Source organism: Bubalus bubalis, chromosome 12, assembly GCF_019923935.1.
Source record: "Bubalus bubalis isolate 160015118507 breed Murrah chromosome 12, NDDB_SH_1, whole genome shotgun sequence".
NCBI classification, from domain to species: domain Eukaryota; kingdom Metazoa; phylum Chordata; class Mammalia; order Artiodactyla; family Bovidae; genus Bubalus; species Bubalus bubalis.
This window is the reverse complement of record NC_059168.1, coordinates 100,344,301-100,365,007: the sequence shown is the minus strand read 5'-3', so window position 1 is coordinate 100,365,007 and position 20,707 is coordinate 100,344,301. Positions and strand designations below refer to the sequence as shown.

At 57.1% G+C, this 20,707-nt stretch overlaps 1 protein-coding gene across 1 annotated transcript; it reads right to left on the bottom strand.

Moving 5' to 3' along the window:
* Nucleotides 1–1,987: 1,987 nt before the first annotated feature.
* Nucleotides 1,988–17,187, bottom strand: PRDM12 (PR/SET domain 12). The gene is made up of 5 exons (XM_025261856.2): nt 16,687–17,187; nt 14,747–14,937; nt 13,080–13,235; nt 4,442–4,553; nt 1,988–2,391 (listed from the first exon to the last, which is right to left on the bottom strand). Exons 1-5 carry the CDS (start codon nt 16,907–16,909, stop codon nt 1,988–1,990), a joined length of 1,086 nt encoding a protein of 361 aa, XP_025117641.1. The 5' UTR covers nt 16,910–17,187.
* Between the last annotated feature and the right edge of the window lie 3,520 nt (nt 17,188–20,707).

Here is a 20,707-nt window from a genome sequence, read left to right as displayed (position 1 = left end):
TCCTGAAGGAGGGTCTGGAAATGGGCACCAGAGCATTTTTAAATTAAGGTCCATCTTGGTCCACCTGCACAGGCTGCATGGATTCCTTCAAGCTGTCCATGAAAATTAATAAAAAAGCAGCAAAGATTTGGGGGCAGTAACAAAGCAAGACACTGACATTTGAGAGTCATCTGGAAACCAGGAGGAATCTGCCCAGCGCCTTGTGAGCTTTGACTGCTTTATACTGTGGCCTTCTCTTCGGGGAGCTGATGCCCCAGCTGCGACAAGGATGGTTATTTTAAAAACCAGTAGGTGAAACAACTCTTCCTGCCCGCTCTCCAACTCCTAGGTATTTTCCACATTTCCCTTTCATGCAGACAAAAGCGTCGACCCATTCAGATGCTAAGTGGTAAATGTCCCAAGTAATTTTTATTTTAGAATACAAGAGAGGTACAAATGTATTTACAGTTGTACATGTACAATCAAATAATATATATCACAGGTTCGTAAATATCATTTAAGATAAATATTTACAAAGTTAAAGTGACCATTTTCTGGAAGTAGAGCACAGGTTCTTGAAAACTCTATACATTTTATACTTTTCATCAATTTTATAATTAATTTTACAAAACGCCCTAGGCGGGATTCTAGTAAATGACTGCAAGGTGGGGAAAGGCGACACTAGAGGGCGCACACGGCCCGGAGCGTGGGGAAACCGGACGGAGCCCAGGGCGGAATCCCTGGCATCCCGCACAGCTCGGAGATGCTTTCCGGGCAGAAAACCCAGTCTTGGCCTCCTGGTGCCGAAGGGTGGCGAGGAGAGCCCGGCATACCCTTTCCAAGCTTGACGTTAGAGCTGAAGGCGAGGCGGCGTTGGTCCAATTCTCTCATTTTACAGATTGGGATAGGGGAAGCGTAGGCCCAAAGAGAGGCAGGCCTCATCCCAAGGAGTGGATTTCTATTTTGCCTTGGTGCGTGCTTAAGTCGCTTCAGTCGTGTCCGACTCCTTGCAACCCTGTGGGCTGTAGCCCGCCAGGCTCCTCTGTCCATGGGATTCGCCAGGCAAGAATACTGGAGTGGGTTGCTATGCCCTCCTCCAGGGGATCTTCCCCACCCAGGGATGAACCTGGTCTCCTGCATGGCAGGCAGATTCTTTACCGCTGAGCCACCGCGGTTTCGCCTTCCTTCTCAGCCTGTTTGGCACATTTGTGCCTTGTGTGTCCTCAGGGAGCCCATTTTGGGGGGGCAGGTGGCCCGAAGGAGAGAAGCCCCCCAACCCCGTCCTGGCAGGGAAGGGCAGGTCTCTCCGGCCTCCTCTGGCTGCCCCGGAGCCCGCCAGCCCCCAGCTCTCAAGAAGGGGGCGACACTGCAGGATAGCAGTCCCTGAGGAGGGAGGAGGAGAGAGATGGCGCGTGCCAGCCCCGCTATGCCCACCCTGGGACAGGGAGTTCGCTCTCCATTCCCAACACGCGGCTCTCTGTGAGGATGGTGGGGGTCTCCCTTTCCCCTCCCCCTCGCTGAGGACCCTCGGAGGCTTTCAGTCCCCTCTCCGGCCACCCACAAGGGGGCTATATCATCCCGATCAGCCGACTCAAGAGGCGTGCGACTCGGGGACCGTCTGAAAAAGAGGTGGCCGACGTCGGGGAGGGGGGAGGGAAGGCCCGGGAGAGGGACTTCGCCCCTCAGGGTCCTCGTGTGCGAAACTGGGGCGAAGAGGGTAAGCCTGGGCGTCATTTCTGGGGCGCGCCTACAGAGCCGGTCCGGCGGCCGCGTGCAGCCGAGAGGTCGCGTCAGGAGAGATGACAGCCGCGTGTTGCGCGGCGGCCCGGGGTATGGGGGCGCGGGCGCGCGGGCGCGCGGAGCGGGGGCGCGCACGCAGGCGCAGGCGCTCTCAGCACCATGGCCGGCAGGGGTCGCGCGGCGGCCTGGGGTCTGGGCGGCGGGGGCGCGCGGGGGTGAGCGGGGGCGCGCGCGCGGGGAGCGGGGCCGCGCACGCAGGCGCAGGTGCTCACAGCACCATGGCCGGCAGGTGGTGCGCGGCGGCGGCAGCGGCGAGCGCGGGCGCGTGCGCGTGCGGCGCTGGCAGCGCGGGCGAGTGGGCCTGCAGCGCGGCGCTGGGCGGCCGGTGGCGCGCGCTCTTCTGGTGGGCGCGCAGGCCTGCCAGCTGGGAGTAGGCGCTCTGGCACACCTGGCACTTGTAAGGGCGCTCGCCCGTGTGCAGGCGCACGTGGTTGCGCAGCGTGGACGACTGGCTGAAGCGGCGGTTGCAGAAGCGGCAAACGAAGGGCTTGTCCAGCGTGTGGATGCGCATGTGCGAGCGCAAGTTGCTGCGCGAGTTGAATCCGCGGTGGCAGATGACGCAGCGCATGCGGCCCGCCGTGCCCGTCGCCGAGTCCGCGGGGTGGAAATCCTCTGGCCGCGCGGGCGGGGTCCGGGTAGGGGGCGGGGAGGCGGGAAGGAGGAGAGAGAGAGAGCAGCCTCGTTGGCATCCCCGAGGCCGGCGGCTCGACACCACGCCCTCCCCCCGCCCCCGTACGCCTCCCCGAGGGTCCCCCTCCCGGGGCTCAGCCGCCTCGGATCATCGATCCGTCGGGGTGACCTCTCCGCAGACTGATTGGGGCCACCGCACAGGGGTAGGAAGGGGCAGCGAGCGCCCTGACCTGGCATCCGTTAGGAGTCGTACTCCAGACCCATGCTGCGAGATCTCGGGGACTTAGTGACTTAGCCTCTCGGGGAAGCCTCAAGTTTCTCATCCAGTACAATGAGAACCTACGTGAAGGCAGGGCACCCAAAGCCAGGTGCTTTGTGACAAGCTGGAGGGATGAGGTGGGGAGGGAGGTGGGTTCGGGACACATGGATGCCCCGTGGCCCATTCATGTTGATGTAAGGCAAAAACCATCACAGTATTGTTAAGTAATTATCCTCCGGTTAAAATAAATAAGTACATTTTGAAAAATAATTTTTTTAAATGGGAACCTACTACGACCTCACGGGGATTATGCACAGCTACACCTGAGTGCGTGTGTTCAGTTCTCAGTCGTGTCAGATTCTTTGTAACCCCATGGACTGTAATCCACCAGGCTCCTCTGTCTACGGTGTTTTCCAGGCAAGAATACTAGAGTGAGTTGTCATTTCCTCCTCCAGGGGATCTTCCTGAGATGATCACAAAAAAAGCTGACATCTTCAAAGGCTACTCTGTATACAGCACTTTACCTGCCTAAGCCTGGACTTAGGAAGTACCAGGTTTACAGCAGCCGTCCATAAATGGTAGTAACTGTTATAACTACTCCTCCTCCCCCAAAGCCTCTCATTTATTTATCCCACATTTATTTACTGAGTGCCATCTATGTACCTGGTGGCCTTGATGGTAAAGAATCTGCCTGCAATGCAGAAGACCTGGGTTTGATCCTTGGGTTGGGAAGATCCCTTGGAGAAGGGAATGGCAACCCACTCCAGTATTCTTGCCTGGAAAATTCCATGGACAAAGGAGCCTGGTGGGCCACAGTCCATGGGGTTGCAAAGAGTTGGGTTTGACTGGGAAACTTGCACTTTTTCAACTATGTACCAGTGAACTGTACCTCACTTTTCTCATCCCCAAAATGAAAGTAATGATGACATTGTTATCATTGCTTATCATAGCAAAAAGTTGCTATGAGGATCAGAAAAAATGGTTTGTGAAACATTAGAGCAAGGGCTGGATAGATAGTAGTTCCTGAGCCTCAGATTCGTCCTTTAAAAATAAAAATGACCAAATATCACAAAGGTTTTATGAGGACCCGAGTGGGATGATACCTGTAAAAGGTTTAGCCCAATACTTGGCAGGAAATGGGTTTTGAGCAAATGGTCTCTACCATGGTGATCAGTGCCGCCGCCCCCCAGCCTCCACCGCCCAACACACACACACACACACACACATACACACGCACACGCACACACACACGCACACACACTCTGCTCAGACTTCATTCAACAGATGCACACTGAGCACCTACTCTGTGCCAGGTCCAGCACCATGGACAGAGCTGGGAGGACCCTTAGACATCATCTTGCCCAACAAGCATCCTTCTTTTAGAGGTAGGGAAACCGAGCACAGAGCCATCTCCCAAGATTGCACAGCAGAACTGGAATCCAATCCAGTGTCCTTACTGCCTGGCCCCTTGCTCCTCTGCCACACCCTGCTTCTCCCTCCACCCAATCTGCCCCCAGACAGTCTATTTTGTCCAGAATCAGAACTGTCTTCCATCCATGCCTGGACCATGGCAGCGGCTCCAGGGGCATCAGCCTCCTTAAACCAGGAAGTGTCATGTGCTTGACACTGCTGAAGACAGAACCAAGGTCCCCAGAGGCCAGGAGTTTCCCTGCCAAATACACACACACACACACACACACACACACACCCTTACTCTCTCACTCTCTGAGTTCTGTGGGTCCGTTGTCATTGTGGACTCATGGGACTACCTACCATGCTTGTTCTTTTTCTGCTCCTCCTCCAGTCCGGGCACACCAGGGATCCCCAGGAAGGTGTTGTGTGAATTTCCATACCACACCAGCAGCTCCTGGTCTGGAGGGATCATCTATAGGGAAGGAGGCAAGACTAAGTCAGGGAGGCAGCAGTCCCCTGTCCCCCCAGCAGGGGAGAATGTCCCCTCACAGCCAGGAGGAGCTGTCCTAGCTCCCACCATGGACATGTGGATACAGCTGCAGCCCCAAGAGAGCCACACTGGGGTCCCTTTCTACCAGGCTATCTCCAACAAGCTTCACAGACACGGGAGGCCCTGGGATGCTCTGCCCCTCTGCTTCACTCTGCCCAGGCTTCTCACCGTCTCATCCTGGCTCTGCTGCTGGGACCAGAGCTGTCTCCTGGCCGCTCTCCCAAACTGACAACAATGGGATGGAAACCATGCTTCAAGCAGAAGTAACTGAAGAAGGAAAGCTAGAAAACTTGTCATTTCTCTCCGAGGGGAACCAGAACCAACCAGCCCTCAGGTCTGCAGGGCTAAGCCAGACATCCCCAAGGAGCATGGGCTGCGGGGCACCCTGTGGTTCTCAGTTATACCCTGCCTGACGGTGTTCTGGAAACATCTCTCAACCAGCGCACCCAGGAGGCAGCACCACGTCGCATACACTTCTCTCCCCGTCACAGGCCTCTGTATGACTCCCTGCAAATGGCTAAAAGAGAAGCATTCAGATCAATGAATGCTTCCACCTCCAGACATACTGGGGCACCCAGCCTTAAATGGGATCTGTCTCGCCATGTCATAGGCCTGTGGCACAGCTTCCCAGGTGGCTCAGAGGTAAAGAATCTGCCTGCAATACAGGAGATGAGGGTTCAATCCCTGGGTCGGGAAGATCCCCTGAAGAAGGAAATGGCAACCCACTCCAGTATTCTTGCCTGGAGAATTCCATGGACAGAGGGGCCTAGTGGTCTATAGCCTATGGTTTGCAGAAGTGTCGGATATGACTTGGGAACTAAGCAATGATAGGTCTATGGCAGAGAACTCCACAGTGACGGGGCTCTGCTGCTCCCAGGGGAGGACCTGCCACAGGGGCCTGCCGTGGGGAGGGCTCTGCAGTGACAATTCAGGGAGGCTGCGGAAGGCTTCTGCCTGAGGTGGCGCTGACCCCTTCCTCTGGGACATCCCAGGGGCCCGCCACCCCTCTGGTGGCAGCCAGTTACTCAAGGTGAAGAACCCTCTGGTCCTAGCCAGCTAGAGCAAAGGTGAGAGGGCAAGGCCCATCACCTCCTGAGGCCTGGACCCCAGAGGAGTGACTTTGGCACCCACTGGGTGGATCCCACTGGGGGTCACTCTCTGATCGGCCCAGAGCAAGGTGGATACCTCCAGGCAACAGCTAGTTGTTTTCCTAGTGGGCCCTTTTTGGTTTTTTGGCTGTATCACGTGGCATGTGGGATCTTGGTTTCTGGATCAGGAATTGAACCCGTGCCCCCTGCGGTGCGAGCTCAAAGTCTTAACCACTGGGCCGCCAGGGAAGTCCCCAGGTGAGTCCTCTTTTAGTTGAAGTGAATACAAAAAAATCACACAAGACTCCATGTAGGCTGTCTGAAATCACCCTAGAATGGACCCTTCTCCTTGGCTTCCAGGGTCACAGAGAAAGCCCCCACCCCTTCCCTTTGGTTCTGGCCTGCAGACCCCTGCCAATCACAGAACCATTCTGCTTGCCACACCTGCGTTCCTCTGGTCTGAGCCAGGAAGAACCTCAGACCATCAGAGCCAGCTCTGCCCTACCCTGCAGGGGAGGGAAGCAGGGAGAGGAGAGGGTGGAAGAAGCAAAGTTCCAGGGGGCCTAGGCGATGTCCATCCTCCAATGACTCGGCCTGAGGTCCCCCATGCCCCTTTCTAACAGACCCCACAGCCCTTGAGGTGTCATGGCAAGCCACATGGTCAGTGAGTGACAAGGAGCCTGGCAGAGGGTACCACGCCTGCTCAGATTGATGGGGTTTAAATATGGAAAGATCAAATGCAGTCTCAGAAGCCAAGGGAAATTAGGCCATGCCTAAAAGCAGAGAGATGAGAATCTGGCACTGCCGCAAGAGTCCTCGTGGCCTCTGATCATTCACAGGCACGGCCACTGTCAAGGAGGCCAGCAGGTCAGAGCTGGGGGCCCTGCTGGAAAAGCTGAGAGGTTCGGTGAACCCCTTAGAAAAGAGGGTGATGGAGCTAAAGTATTCAGGATAAATTCACTGTGAAGGAAGCTGCTGAGAGATGGTGCCGGTGGGCCTTCAGTCCCTGGGTCCCTGGTGACCTTAGGCGAGCATTCGGCCTTCCTAAGCTGGTTTCCTCAAATGAGGGTGGTGGGGAGCATGATCTCTGAGGTTCCCCCCAGTTCTAAGACTCTGTCAGTCACCTCTGACACTGTCCCAGCCACTGGCTTCAATATTCAGACGACACCACATCTTTGTACATCATGGTTCTTCTAAAGTGACCAGCTGTCTGGTCCAGCTGTCCAGCTGTCTGTACATGCCCCTTCTTTGAGGAGGTGGTATTGCCAAGGGTTCCGGCTCAGGTGCTGGGGCCACACAGGTCAGGGTCCACTTGGGCTCCCCGCCTGCTGAGCGTGCCCCCTTGGGCAAGTGGCCTTTTATACCCAGTCCTCACTTTCCTCAACTGTAAAACAGTGACCACACCTCTGCTGGACATCCACCTCTGTGGTATTGGGTCCCCTGGTTGTCCCCACAGAGCCTGCAGTGTGGCGAGGGGGGGCCCAGGATGCCCGTGGCTCTGCCTTCAGTGACCATCAGACGCACAGGCTGGGGAATTCCTCAGCGGTCCAGTGGTTTGGACTTGGAGCTTTTACTGCCGAGGGCCAGGTTCAATCTTTGGCTGGAGAATTAAGATCCCGCATGCCACGAGGCAGAACAACAAAAAAACGCACAGGCTGGCCTGCGTGCCCCCAGGACACCAATACCACGCTGGTGCCACCGTGTCCTGGCCCCATCTGCCCTGAGCGGGAGGGGAAAGCCCAGAGGTGGGGTGAGAGGGGTCAGCAAGCCCCCACGATGTCTCTGAAAACTGCATCGCCATCTCCAGACTTGCAGTCCAGGAGTCGAATACTTAAGTCAACACCGGCCTTTTCATTTGAACTGACAGTGACAACCATTACAAAACATAAAACAAATATAACAGTGACAGCAATCATGTGATGAATGAGGAGCCAAGAGCATCTGGAAATGCATGAATTCTGAAGATTATTATTCAAAATGGTGGTTGGGGACAATATTTTTAAAATAAGAGCTTTAATATTGACTGTTTTGAGTCATTTATTTATGGACACGTTTTTCAAATGGACTAAAATTAATTTTACTCCTGGATTTTAAAAATTAGAACAGTGACACAGACACAAAGGAGCATAATGGGAAAAGTAATTCTTCCAACCAAGGTGCCCAGACACGTTTTCTGGTTTTCTGCGAATCTTTCCTCAGACGGGTTTGTCATTTTGAGACTTTTTTTTTTAATGTTGATAAAAATTGACTTACATCTTCTACATGCTGCATCTGATGTTTTAAGAATTAATGAGCACACATTACTTTTATACAAAAATAATATATATTTTTTAATTAATTAATTTAGCTGTGCCGGGTCTTATTTGCAACAGGAGGGACTTTTTTATTTTTATTTTTTCCAGTTGCAGCATGGGGGATCTAGTTCCCTAACCAGGGATCGAACCTGGGCACCCTGCGTTGGGAGCGTGGAGTCTTAGCCATTGGACCACCAGGGAAGTCCCAAAAAAGAACAGTTTTTAAAGAAAATCTATTAAAAAGAACCTGCTAGAATTGACAATGACACACATCCCCAGACAGCAAGAAGTTTCCAGTGTGGGGGAGAATGGATACATGTGTATGTATGGCTGAGTCCATTTGCTGTTCGCCTGAAACTATCACAACACTGTTAATTGGCTGTACCCTGGTACAAAATTAAACATGTTTAAAAAATAAAGTAATCGGAACTGATGACATGAGCGTATTTGAGGTTATCCCGGTCAAGAAAAAAAAAAAAAAGAAGCATCCAGTTCTCAAAGCAGCGCTGGGGAAGGCAGCCTCACCTCTTGGAGGCACTGAAGGTTCTCTCTACCCATCAGAGCTCCGGGAAACTAGCGGCAGCTCCTGGCCTGGACCTCTGGCCTCTGCCTGCTCCCAGTGGCCCCAGGGATGGAGACCAGGAGAGCCCAAGAACCGGCAGCCTGTTCCCTGAAAGCCTAGTACCACTGGCCGGAGGCTCCTGGATGCTGATCGCCTGAGAGCAAAGAATAGCCACGGTCCTCTGCAGAGCCCCCCAGTGCCCTCAGAAGCCCTATTTCTCCTTTTTTTGAAGAGATGCCCACTGCACAGCATATAGGATCTTAGTCTCCCAACCAGGAATCGAACCCACACCCTGCCCCCCACAGTGGAAGTGTGATGTCTTAACCCTTGGACAGCCTGGGAAGACCCTAGCCCCATTTCTTTCCAGTCAACACTCTGGCCTGGCCCGCTGGGGCTCTCCACTAGGGCTCAGAGAATGAGAATCAGCTGCTTGTTCACTTTTCTGGAGAGCGGAGACTAACTCGGGACACACAATAAACAAAGCAATTCCCAAAGAGACGAATGCCGCACCATAAAGTTCGCATCATCAAGACTCTGGGTGAATTTCAGAGCCTGACTCTTTAGTTGACAAATTACATGATCTCCCAACACGTGCTTCTTCACCTTCCCTATCAGCCCAGAAGTTTTGTCCTGACCCATTTCTGAATTTTTATTATCAGTTGAAAATGTGTGGGGGTTTGGGTTTGTTTTCCTAATATAAATTCATGTCACAACATGGAACATGCTCCCAGAAGGCTCTGATGCCCCCTCCCCCGCCCCCGGCAGTACAGAAACCCTCGTCCAGAAGGACCTTGGTGTCATCCGGACGAATATCAATTTCCATTGTACCACAGATGTCCTGACATAGCAATTAATAGAGTTCCAGCAAATAGATATTGGCCAGGGAGGTCCCATGGCGCAGTGACCAAGGGCTCCGCTCGGGGATCAGACAAATTCAAACCACAGTTCAACAGTCTCCCAAGATCCCCCTGAACCTCAGTTTCATCGTCATTAAAATGGGGATAAGGAAAGCCCCAGGCTGAGGGAATGAAAGTTGCGAAAAGCTTTAGCGTGGTGTTGGCACATGGTAACTGCTCCATGGATGGTAGCATCATTAATGATGCTTATTATTAATAATCAAAGTCCCTTAACTGCACCCACCAGTGAGCAAGTGTGAAAGGAAAATAGAGCCTGTCCTCATAGAAAAAGAAAGATGGAGAGACGGAGCTGTTGGGCTCTAGGGGGAGAAGAAGTTCAATAGCTTGGAAAGAGAATAAAAGTCACAAACAAGGAAAAAGCCCACATTTCAGGGCTATTTGGCATTTGTCCTATGCCAAAACATAGGGCGAGGAAAGCCTGAGAAGTTTCTTCCCAGTTCCCAAATCCAAAATTTGCATGAATTATTCCTAAATACTTTATTTGTATTGAATTTGGGGGTCAAATTTCTTGCTTCGCAGGACAGCCAGTCTTATTTACCAGTTTTGTTTTCCTGGGAGAAACAGGTCTGTGTGTCCACTTTCGAGCCAGCTCCCATCACCCAGAGAAAGACTTAAGTGTTAACATGCAGTGCCCATGTGCCATGTGCTGGGCAATTTCTAGAAGTGTCATTTTAGGCACCTGAGGTTACAGTAAATTCTTCCGTGCTAGAGGACAGCAAAGGGAGGAGGGTCCTAGTATAACATGCGGCAAATCCAGCCAGACACCAAATCCACCTGGACAGGCTGGTCCCAGAAACCCATCACCCTCGTCTCCATTTGGACGGCCTTCCTTTTGAATTTATAGAAAATTTCAGAGCCACATTAGTATATTCTGTTATTTTATGAAGATGCTTCTTTCCATTGTTTCTCTTTTTTTCGCAAGAAACGGGTTACTGTTATGAAATAAACATAGCAGTTCTGGGTGACAGGAAGATTAAGAAAACAGGTCATGGCACAGAGTCTTCTTGGCCCCCTCACACAAACACAGGACAGACAGCCCCCACACTGCAGAGGCGTGCAGGGGAGTGGCCTGGGGCAGCAGGAATTTCTTCCGGCCGAGCCCTGCTGCATGGCAGTCAGTCACACACACCCAGACGCACAGCTGGTCCGGTAAGTGGCATCTGACATTTTGGCGCATCACTTTAAGAAAACTGCCACCACCAAAAAAAAAAAAAAAAAAAAAAATGTGTCCAACATCACTTGTTTAAAGTAAAATGGGTGATATTTTGTGTTTTCTTATCCCTCACTCCAGCACTCGGCTTGCTAATTCTGTAGAAGCATGGATAGCCAAATTGCTGATATCCACTAATCTAGATCATATCCAGGAGGATATATTTTCCTAATCTTCTTTCTTCAACGTTTAAAATGTATTTTATTCTGTTTTGTCTTTTGGTCGCTCCGAGTGGTGGCTTTTGGGATCTTAGTTCCCCGACCAGGGACTGAACCCAGGCCCTCGGCAGTGACAGGGCTAAGGCCTAACTACTGGACCACTAAGAAATTCCCTTCTTTTCTTCAATTTTAATTCCCCGTCAAATGTAGATGACTTTTAAAAATCTGATAATCTTAGATTCCTCTGTGGAGACACACCTTAGCCACGTTGCCCTCTGACTCTGAATTTCCGTACAAATGTCTGTTAATATTTCCTGTCTCTGCTCAGCGCTCAGCCAGTTACCTGAACAGTGAGAGGAGACGCCTGTCTCCATAACTGATGCTGTCCGAAGTCCTTTGCTAAAATCACGTTGGCATCCTTACCCTGTTTCCCGTGGGTGTGAGTTTGTGTGTATATGAGTGTGTGCGTCTCTCCATGGGAGGGATGGAATGAGTGTGTGTCCCCCATCTCATCTGTTTCAGGGTAGCCAAGAGGCAGTGCACAAATGTTAAGGATGCATGTGAGGCCGAGCAGGTGAAAGGGGGTGCTCTCTGCCAGAAGTGGGGTTCAGCCACACATGAGGCCAATCCTAGGGTTGGCCTTTCTCCTGTAAGAAGCACCTCCACCCTCAGCCTGGGTTCGGATCAGTCCTGTCTTCACTCTACCCCATCTCATGCAAACTTCAGTCTAAGAACTGCTTACCTTCCTTTTTTTTGCACAGCAGGGCGTGTAGGATCTCAGTACTGAGACAGGGATCAAACCTGGGCCTGGCTTTGAAAGCGCCGATCCCTAACCCCTGGACCTCCAGGGCATTCCCAACCTCTCTTTACCCTTCCTGGTCCTCCTCAGGTCCAGCCCTCGGAACACACTTTCTGGCCACACCAGGGCCCAAGCAAAGGCCATTCTGTTGCCACCCCTGGGAAATTCCCTGGGGTTTGGTTATTAAGCGACAATTATCCAGTGCCCCCTCGGAGCCTTAGAAAGACGTGAGGCTCTGAGTTGCAGGAAGAAAATGGACTAAAGGAAGGGCGAGTCATTCAGAACACCCCCAAACTCAGCCAAGCCCAGCCCCACCCCAAGAGGCACAGTGCCTCTTTCCACAAGCATGGGATCCAGAGGATTGTGGGGGCACAATACCCCCCCGCCCACCCACCTCCCCGCACACCACTTGCTGCCAACCTGCCATGGGGAGGCGAGGCTGCTAGCCCCCGTCCTGGGCCAGACACTGAGCAAATTTCCTGCCAAGGGACAAGGTCTTAAGGGTCCCAACAGCCAGGCTGCCTCAGCTACCACCACTCGTGCCATTATCCTCTCCCCAAATAGCATGAGCCTGTCTGCCTCTGCCTCTGCCCAAGCATTTCACACCTCCTTTCCATGCCCCTTGAACCTCCTGCCCTGGGCCTGGCCAGCTCCTCACCCCGCCCCCACCCCCATCATGGGAAGCGATATATATCTGCCTGCTATCTCTCTTTCCGTCTTGTCTGAGAAGCTTCACTCGCTCAGATATCAATGCTAACATCCCCCTACCCCCACCCCACTCCAATGTCCGTAAAAGCTCCCGAGTCTGCCAGTCTACCAAGTGAGACCCAGTAAACTGTAGATGATCACAGAAGCCTTTCTCGCAGATTAAATGCATGAGGATTAAATGCGATCACGCTCGTACCACATCTAGGAAAAGCCTGAAGCCTCAAGTGATGAGGATGTGATAGCTGAGGCTAGAGTCGCGATCCACACCATCCACACGTCACTGGTGGCCCATGCGTGCGGGACGATGGGCAATGCACAGCCGAAACACTGCTGACGCGGTACCCTCTCTCCCCACCAGATGCTTTCCCTGGACTGCTTTCTGATGATTCTGCATCTCTGTGGCTTCTCAATCCCAGGACGCCCTCAGCAGGTATCCTGGGACCTCGCTGTTGAGGCACCCATGACGTTCACAATGGCATACAGTCAAAGGTTCTGTTCTTTCTGATCTGCAGCAGGAAGCTTGCCCTGGAGGTCATGCTCCCAGAGACCATGATGCTCAGGCTTCAGTCCTCCAGCCTGGGCAGGGCCAGCTAGGCCAGCGTCTTCCCCAGCACTCCCCTCTTGCTTCCACCTCAGTCCTTGGACACAACTGCCCTGCACCCCAGCCTGGCTGCTCCCCCTCTGCCCTCTACACAACGATACACGCACTCACCTCAATGGCTTTGTAGAAGATGCTGGTGCCGATCTGGACCACCTCCAGGTTCTGCTCCTGCTCGTTACGGGCGCATTTGATGTAGGTCATCCAGCTTCGGTGGTCCTCCTGGCTGGCGTCGATGAAGTAGCGCACCGTGCCATCCTCATTGAACACCTGGGCGCAGGTAAATTGGGGCCCGGGTGAGGCAGGGCTATGTGGTGTGTACCGCCTGGGGCCAGGGCTAGGGCCCACACCAGGCCCATCCACACATTGTCTCTTTCCAGCCTCCCAACACTCCCAGGAAGTGGACACAGCTATTATCATCCTGGTTTTCCAGCGGAGGAAAGGAGGGCTCAGAGCAGTGTGGCGACTTGCCTAAGGCCGGCTGGCTAGAAGTGGCCAACAGGGAGTCAGTCTCCAGGGCCCCACAGGCTCCTGCTGCCACGGCCTCCCCATCCCTGGACGAAAAGGGGTCTCCAGGAGATCACTGACCAAAACAGCACCCCCTCCAGCCAGCTCTCTAGGGAAGCAGTGGAGAGCGCTGGCCAGCACCTCAGAGGGGGACACAGAGGAGCCTATAAAGGGAAGCCTGGCCCACTTGGGGACCTTGGCCTGGCCTCTCTATGTGGGAGTCACCAAAAGTACTTCTAGATCTACTGGAGCCCAACTTCCTAACCCAGCAACCAGTGGAGAAAGGAACTGCTGGCCCAGGCCTCCAGAGGTGTGGGAGGAGGTGAGGTTAGGAGAGGCCTCGGGGCATCCCGTGGCCTCTTTCCCCCGCTCCTGTGACCATGTGTAAGATTTGTCCCACTCGGCTCCTTGAGCATCTGCTAGGAGGGGGTTATGGTGGAGCCTTGGGGAAGGGAGGGGAAATGACACTAGGGAGTGGGTGCATCAGCTGACCTCCTCCAAGTGAGAGCCCCAGGGGGCGGAAGTGCTCTGGGAGTGGCTGTATCCTGAGGCGGGGTCGGGGGAGCGCTTTGCTGGCATCTGGCACTGTTGTAGGGAGGAGAGACAGAAGACCTTGGATGGAAGGTCACTTTCCTTCTCTAAAATGGGAATAATAATCCATTGGGCTGCTGAGACAATCTGGTGGAATGCAGGCCCGGCACTCAGAAATCTGACTCCATGCTCGGAAAGCAGACTCTGTGCCAGTTCAATGGCATTCGTGTGCGCTGTCATTGTTCCACCTGGTTTGAGCAGCTGACTCCCAGGGAGCACCCTCTCCCTTCATCTTTCCTTCCAGCCATGATCACCCCAAGGCCAAGGCTGGCTCTGAGGGGCTCTCTTTCGCTGTTGCTGGAGTGAGGGGAAAAATGCAGGTGGCCGGGAGATGGCTCCCAGGAATGGAGGTGGCTCCTAGGAATGGCTTCCCAGGTCTCCAGTGGGACTCGAGGCAAGGCACATGACTTCTCTGGGTCCTGGCGCCGACCCACCCCACCCCCGGAAGTGCTCCCCAAGGTTCGCAGGAGGAGAGAGGCTTCGCCTTGTGATTTGGGGAGGAACCTCCAGACATCCGGCAGGTGTAGGAATCGACCTCAGGGACCAGTCATGGCCCAGCCCAAAGCGCCTACAGCTTCCAGCAAGGCAAGAACCAGCGGTGGGTCAGGCAGGCCGCCAGGGCCCCACCCACATCCCACACCCCACAGTCCACGCTGCTCCCAGGACCCGGAGACCCTGCCTACCTCCCACATGAGGTTGTTGTTCTTGCAGATGTCCACGTGCTCCGGAGCGATGACACGGCCAGTGAAGGGGCCCATCTCGGTGCCGGCCTTGATCCACGTCTTGGAGAAAATGCCAAGGCCCTCGCCGGGGATGGAGCTCTGCGCGATGATCACCTCGGCCGGCAGCACCAGGCTGGACAGCTTCTGAACCTCTGTGGCCGCCAGGCAGGGGGACTGGGTCAGAGTGGGAGGCAGGGAGGCCCGGTTCTTCCCCTCCTCCCCCGCCCCCCGGGGGTGGAGGCTCAGCAACCCGCGGAGCCTCCGAAAGCAAGAGGTGCCTTTGGGATTCATTTCTAGGAGGGTTTTCTTGTGTTTGTTTTCGTTTTGGGTCTCTCCACGAATTCTCAGAACATCCACAACCGCTCTTCCCCTCCACTTCGGCCAAGTTTAAGAACTGCTGGGCCGATGGCAGTTTAGGTCTTAACCAATGAGTAAACTGAGGCCCTCTCCCACGAGGAGGTGACGGTCCAGCCAAGATTCTTTCGCCCGGCTCGGGTTCTGGGCGGTTCTCCCATGGCTCCGCGCGCGCTGCGCTTTCCGGCACCGAGCGCAGGGCACTGTCGGAGGACCCGGGGCTCGGCCAGGGGCTCTGACTCCGCTCGGGGTGCGGGGAACCTCGCGCCCGCGGCGCGCCGACCGCGCTGGGAAAGCAAGTCGGGCTCTGAGGCGGAGGCGGCTCAAAAGAAAGGCGGGCGACTGCGGCGGGCCGTGTTTCACGCTTTCTGGGTGACCCTGGGCGCGCCCGGGTTTCTCGCTGCCCGGCGAGATCCGGGGGTGCCAGGGAGGGCAGTGCCCGGACCTAGGCCAGCCGCGAAGTCGCTTCTCAGGGTGGACAAGAGCTGGGGCGGCCCGCAATCCCCCGGGGGGGTCCTCCTGCCTTGGCCGGGCAGCCGGGGTGGGAGCGGCGAGGCGCACAGGGGCGGCCTTCATGTCTTACAAGGTTCCCCTCTAAGCTACCTGGGAAAATACCCGGCGAGCGGGCCGGCTGAAAGAGGGGGTTAAACGGTGTCCATTGCGGCGCGGCCGGCAATTTGTCACGCTGTTAAAGTGATCGCATTCATTCGGCTCCATTCGAAAGAAATTGCTAATTCTAAATTCATTAGCCCTGGAAGAATGCTGTAGCAGTAAATTGTAGCTCAATGCGGAGGGGACTTGTTTAAAAGGGGCCGAGGAATTCCCCTTACAAAAAGGGGGGATTAGACGGTTGACATAGCGTGAATGGAAGTGGAATTAGTCTGCACGGTAAATTAAGAGAGGAACAGAAATCGTAAAGGGGGAAAAGGGGGCGACGCGCAGAGATGCCAGCGTCGGGGGAAGATATTGTTTGCGGGTTGATGAATGAGGAGTAAGAACTTGAGACATCTTAAAGAAAAGAAACTTTTCTCCCTCTCTCATTCTCTCCCTCGCTCTCTCTCCGCCGCTTTCTCTCCTGTCCGCCCTCCTTCGCCCCCTCCCCAGCCCCCGCTGCCTTTTAAAGTTCTTGGTTTAAGTGGGAACTCTCGCGGGTCAAGCCCAAGTTAACTAAATGAATTTAAAACCCCTTCTTTTTGAGTCAACTGCTATTACACGCCTAGTAAGGCTTTAAATGCCGGGAACCCGCCGGCTCAAAGGGGGTGAGGGGCGGCTGGGGAAGCGCGGGGGCGGCGGGCCCGACAGCCTCAGTGCCCAGATCTCGGACTTCGAGCCGAGCGCGGTGGAGGCGTCCCCCGGCCCGGGCTTGGCTGCTTGCGCCCCGGCTCGGCTTACGGGAAACTGAGTCACGGGCCGCGTGTGGAACGCCCGGATGGGCGCGAGCGGCTGCCACCGTCCTCTGGTCCCCGCCGTGGCCCGCGCGTGTGGGCCCGGGAACCAGGGGGCTGCGGGGAGGGAGGGATGCGATCGGCCCCGACGGCGCGACTCACCGCCCGAGAAGGACTGCGCCAGGACCTCGGCGGTGAAGGCGGTCTTGGGGCTGGCGTGGTGGCTCTTGTCTTCGAAGAGCTGCTCGCCCAGCACGTTGCGCCAGCGGCCGTACAGGAAGCTGTGCAGGATGTCGGAGGTGATGACCTCGGCCAGCGCCAGTCCCGGAGCCTTCAGCCCGGTCTTGAGCACCAGGGCCTCCGCCGGGAGCACGGAGCCCATCATGGGCGGCCCAGGGCTCGCCGGCGCGGAGGACGGAGGGACGGACGGACGGACGGCCCGGCCGAGGCGGGGGATGTGTTGGAAGAGCCGGGGGGGTGGGGAGCCCAGGAGCGGGAGAAGAGGGTTGTGATGGGGAAGGAAGAAGGGCAGGAGGGAGCGGGAGGCGAGGGGGTGGTTGGGAGGGAAGTGAACGAGGGAGAGCGAGGCAGAAGGCAGAGGGAGACGAGAAATGTGCAGCGATGGCAGAGGCGGCGCGAAGGGCTGGAGAGCCAGGGGTGGAGGCGGAGGCGGGTGCGGGAAGGCGGGTGCGGGAAGGCGGGGGCGGGCGGTGCGGGGTGGGTGGGAGGCGGGTGGCTGCAGAGAAACGGGCGGCGAGGGGCTCTCCGCCGCGCGCTCGCCTCTCACACACCCGGCCCGGACGGTCTTCCCCTTGGCAAAAAATCTCAGCGCCTTTATAGGAGCCGCAGTGACCCTCCTAATTGGTTATTAATGACCCCCTGACGTCGGAGGACAGACTTGTTGTACCCGGCCCAGGCGCGAGGAGCCTTTGCCGCCAGAGCTCAAGGGGCGGGGGCGCTCGGCCGCTCGGATCGGTACCCCACCCCCACCCCCCCACCCCCGCGCTCCTCCCGGCCCTCCCTGGCCCTTCCACCCCCCCCCCACCCCCCATCCTCCCCGTTTCTTTCTCCTCCTCTCCCCGTGGGAAGCGCCGGGCCAAGAAGGAGGCTCGGCCCGCGGCGAAGAGAGGAGGGGGACGGAGCAGGGCAGTGGGCGCAGCGAGGCTCGCTCGGACTCCAGGGACCAAGACTAGGCAAGAGGAGACGCCTGCCCTCGGGCCCCGCGCTCACCCACGATCCCAGGCCGGATCTGCGCTCGGCATCCCGGCCGGGCCAGGCAGCCACTCACCTCCCCTGCGCTCCCTGGCCCCGCCTGGCCCGCCGGGTGCCGCGCTCTCCACGCCCCAGACTGCGGTAGTCGCCCCGGAGCCAGCCGGCCCGGCGCAGGCCGGTGCTGAACTCCTGCGCAGACGGCGCTGCGGAGACCGGCGCTTCGCTTCAAACGGGCCTCTGCAACCGCCCGGCTGGCTGCCGGTAGCCGGTGGCGAAACTCCTTTCTGGGCGGAGAGGGCTGCGGGGCGGAGCTGCGGCCGCCGTCGGGGCTGGGGCTGTCCCGAGACGGCTTCGCGGGAGACATCTCCCGGTCCTAGGGGGGCTAGATCGGGGTTGGGAAGGGCACACCAGCAGACCGAAATTCGCGGGTCGCGTGGCAAAGGCTTTTTCCTGACGGATGTAGGGAGATCAAAAGAGGTCCCTGGAGCATCGCCAATGGGAACGGCGGTGCCCTGGAGCGAACGCCCTCCACATATCTGCAGGGAGTTCCCCGGGGCCGGGCCGCGCTGCGCCCTTGGCTTGAGGCTCGAGCCCCTTGATTCCTTCAGTTCAGCTGCGACCTAGGGAAGCCCGCCAGCGTCCTGCACCCCTTCCTGCCTCCTACCTCTTTCTCTTCTGGCCTCCCACTTCACTCCCTCCCTCCCTACTTGCTTCCCCACCCCACCTCAACCTTACCCGGCCAGCAGACTTTCTTCACGAAGATTCCAAGGCTTCCCGGAGGGCCAGCGCAGCCTCTCTCGGGAAACCGGGAGCCGGGAACCAAAGCGGGAAGGCCACCGCTAACCTGCGGGCTTTGCTACTGCCCAGGGTTAGTTTCAAGTCCCACCCCGCCCCTCCCCCCAGCCACAGACGAGGGATGGGGAGCACCGAGGGCACCCCCATCTGCTGAACTCCGCACCCTCCCCACCAATGTCAGATTCTAATAACTAGTTTTCTGGACCTTCAGGCCAGTGCCTTGGGCTCACTGGTGAGCTGGAGGAATGGGACCCACCCCCCCCTACAGGCCTTGTCCTCAGAGAGGGGACTTGGGCAGAGGGTCAAGGGGGCCTGGTTTCCTACAAGGAGTACTGTCTTTGTGCCCCTTGGCAAAGAGCTCCCTTCACAGCCAAGTCCTGTCTTTGCTAAGCCAGCCCCGCACCTGGCCACACACTGAGACACACCCGGTTTGGCCCAGTGGTCTCCTGTCATCCCAGGGTGCACATCGGGGCATAGAGTCAGGAAGGCGGGAGCCCCTATTCTTCAGACCCAAGGCCTGAGGTCACCTCGAGTCTGATGCCTCAGGGGAAGCCGCAACGAGCAGCAGGGGCGACAGTCGGGCGTGGCGCCAGCAGAGGGCAGCGCGGCGGAGGGGCGAGCTGCAGCCCGCGCGCGGGTCAGGGTCCCGGGAACCTCGACTTTCTTCCAGACGTCGCCAGAGAGCCACACTGGCTCTGGCTTGAGCCGAGAGTTCGACTCCGAGGGGAGCGGAGGGACTCAGGGCGTGGGAGCCTCCCCCGCTCCTGGGCCTCTGTTTCTAGGAAGACTCGGTGGAGAGCAAGATGCGCCCAGGATGGAGGCGACTACGCCGTCGGGGAGAGCCCCCAGGAACCGCAGCCAAGCTCAGCGAGCGCCTCCGGGAGACAGCAGCGGATCGAGGCCTGCTGTGCGTCCTTGGGAAGGCCCTTCTCCTCTCTGAGCCTCGGTGTCCCTGTGTGTGCAATGGTTTGGGTTGGACTTTGTTAACTGAGGCTTCTTCGCGCCTTGTGTCTCTCTGGGTCAGGTCACTTTCCAATGAGTACCCTGCGAATTTTGCCGATTCCAGGGGCCACACCCCACCGAGACAATTCTGTGCGGTCCCTCTGTTCTGGGGTGCAGCATTTAGGTCCTGGACCTTCTTGGCTCGGGGTCAAAAGATAAAGTGATGGAGGGTTCGGACTGCAGCTAGAGAGCCCTATTCCCTTCGCCTGCACCCGCGAACGCAGAGAGCGGTGCTGTGGGAGGGGCGGAGGCGGAGCGGCCTGGGAGCATCTCCAACGCGCGCTCACATTTTGTGCCTCGTGTCTAGGCGCCGACCCATTCAACCGCGCCCCAGTCTTAGGGCCCCTTGGAATTGGGGAGCAAGGCCCCCGCGCTTGCATCTACCCTCGCTGAGATTGAGAGGGAAAGACCTGCATTTCCCGAGGTTTCTCCGCGGATGAACCGAGTCCTTTTTCGGGGGTCCCGGGCGCGGAGTGTGCCCGCTCCAAGCCCCTCCCCTAGCTCGGGCCTGGCCTGAACTCGCAGGCGCGCCGCCCCCCCCCCCCCCCCCCCCCCCCGCCACCTCCGCCCTCGCGCCCGCGGGCCGCCGCTCCGAGATCTCTTTAATATTCATGGGCGTTAATAGAGAGGCCCCCAGTATATCGGTCCATTGTGGGAGGCTCGTAGGGCTTGAATAGGCCCCGGCCCCCTTTCTTCAGCGCGGCTTCCCCAGGGGCCGGGCCAGGAGTGAATGGCCCCGCTTCCCGCCCCGCGCCCCCTCCCCCTGGCGGGGACAACATCTTTATCCCCGTCGTCGCCACCGCCGCCGCCGCTGCAGCCCGGGCCCCTATTCACGCGGCCCGGGCTCCGGGCGGAACGAATCAATCGGCCGCGGCTCTTCGGAGGTCATCCTCATAGCCCGGGGTCCCCCCTTCTCCGCGCGCCCACGGGAGTGGAGAGAGGGAGGCGGGGGCGAGCAGGCCGACCCCACGGACTGAGGGGCACTGGGCGGGCGGGCGGGGCAGATGGACATCCGGGCAGGTGAAGCGGAACTTGGCGCACGGCGGCCGCTGGAGGCTGGCTGGTAATTTCTACTTGTTGACCCGCGCTGGGCGGATCGCGGAGAGAACCCGGGCCACAGCCCGACCCCAGAGACCTGTCCTACCTCCCCTCGAGGCACCCGCAGGAGCCCCTT

Coding starts and splice junctions, on each gene's coding strand:
- PRDM12 (XM_025261856.2), bottom strand. CDS start 16,909: ATGATGGGCTCCGTGCTCCCGGCGGAGGCCCTGGTGCTCAAGACCGGG. Junction 14,938..16,686: donor GGCGCAGTCCTTCTCGGGCG/GTGAGTCGCGCC, acceptor TGGCGGCCACAG/AGGTTCAGAAGCTGTCCAGC. Junction 2,392..4,441: donor GCAGAAAAAGAACAAGCATG/GTAGGTAGTCCC, acceptor CCGCGCGGCCAG/AGGATTTCCACCCCGCGGAC.